Source organism: Perkinsus marinus (genome assembly GCF_000006405.1).
Source record: "Perkinsus marinus ATCC 50983 genomic scaffold scf_1104296970472, whole genome shotgun sequence".
Taxonomy (NCBI): domain Eukaryota; phylum Perkinsozoa; order Perkinsida; family Perkinsidae; genus Perkinsus; species Perkinsus marinus.
In genome coordinates, this window is record NW_003202431.1 from 1 (window position 1) to 1,315 (window position 1,315).

Here is a 1,315-nt window from a genome sequence, read left to right on the forward strand (position 1 = left end):
GATATGAGCAAAGAACTGTACGTCCTCATAAGGCTCGTTGACATAAGCACAGGCTGTATGGCTTTCACCTTTAACCCGCGGATAACTATATCCACAAACTGGGCAGCCGAGTAAGCCATTGAAAGGCTGGCCGACCCGGCACCAGCGAGTGCATCAACAACCTCAGTAACTGCATTTTGAACATGATCATCAAGCTCTTCGATGCTTTCTTCGTCCAGCTTGACATAAGGAGTTGCCTTAGAGAATAGAGGGAGGATAGCACAGCCACCATGACCACCAACAACAGGGACGTCAACTTTTTCAACATCCATACCCGTAGCCTCAGCATAGAACGTCCTGGCACGTGTCACATCAAGGGTGGTGATACCCACGATCTTCCTCGAGTCGTATACGCCAGCCTTCTTGTAAACTTCAGCAGTGATGGGCACGAGAGCAGTCTCGGGGTTCGACAAGATGCAGACAACAGCCTCAGGAGCATACTTGGCGAACGCAGTTGCCAAGTCACGCATTATACCAGCGTTGACGTTGAAAAGATCATCTCTAGACATACCAGGCTTTTGAGCGATACCAGCAGTACAAACGATAACTTTAGACCCTGTAAGTGCGGCCTCGAGCTGAGCGGGACCAGCATAACCCTTGACCTTAGCAGGAGAGTTGATGTGAGAGGAATCAGCAGCAACACCAGCAACAGGTACACGGGCTTGCTTGACATCGTACAGGGCCAACTCAGTGATCATTGGGTTCATCTTCAGCAACAACGAAAGCGGCATGCCGATAGCACCGGAGGCTCCAACGAGAGTGACTTTCATATCGGTAGTAGTAGTAGTGGTGAAACTCATGATAAAACTAGAATAACAGTTGCAATACAAAGGAACTGAGAAAAATATGAAGTAAACTTCTATACGACATGAATACCAACTTCAATTACTAATAATTAATGAGGTTCCGAGTATCTAACAGGCGTCACACCGCAGCGTAGCGCCTAAGCTTTGTGCGGTTGTCGACCGGCTTGTGCAGTGCCTCCCACAAGAGACTGAATAAGAGCCAAAGCCAAGAAGTCAACCAACAGTGGATACACTAGGAAGTGCTGCAGGCTGGAAAGAGGAGGAGGAGGTCCATAACGGACTACTCTCCAGGCGACTGCTTCGGGAACCAGTGCGAGTACGAAGTGCTTGGTATACTTTGTGTGTGGAGGTTCCCTTTCTCGAGGAGGAATTCCCATAACCCGCATTATACTAAGTACTCTATAACATACGACGATACAAGATATGTGTGATATACGGTTGCCATAACTAGCGATTGATGCTAAGGTCAC

General features: G+C 48.2%; 1 protein-coding gene across 1 annotated transcript; it reads right to left on the reverse strand.

Annotated features, from left to right (window-relative positions):
* Window positions 1-68: 68 nt before the first annotated feature.
* Pmar_PMAR026942 (malate dehydrogenase, putative) lies at window positions 69-839 on the reverse strand (the record flags this gene model as incomplete). Its single annotated transcript, XM_002767599.1, has 1 exon — window positions 69-839. A coding segment is annotated over one exon (771 nt), but the record flags the coding sequence as incomplete, so codon positions are not given.
* Between the last annotated feature and the right edge of the window lie 476 nt (window positions 840-1,315).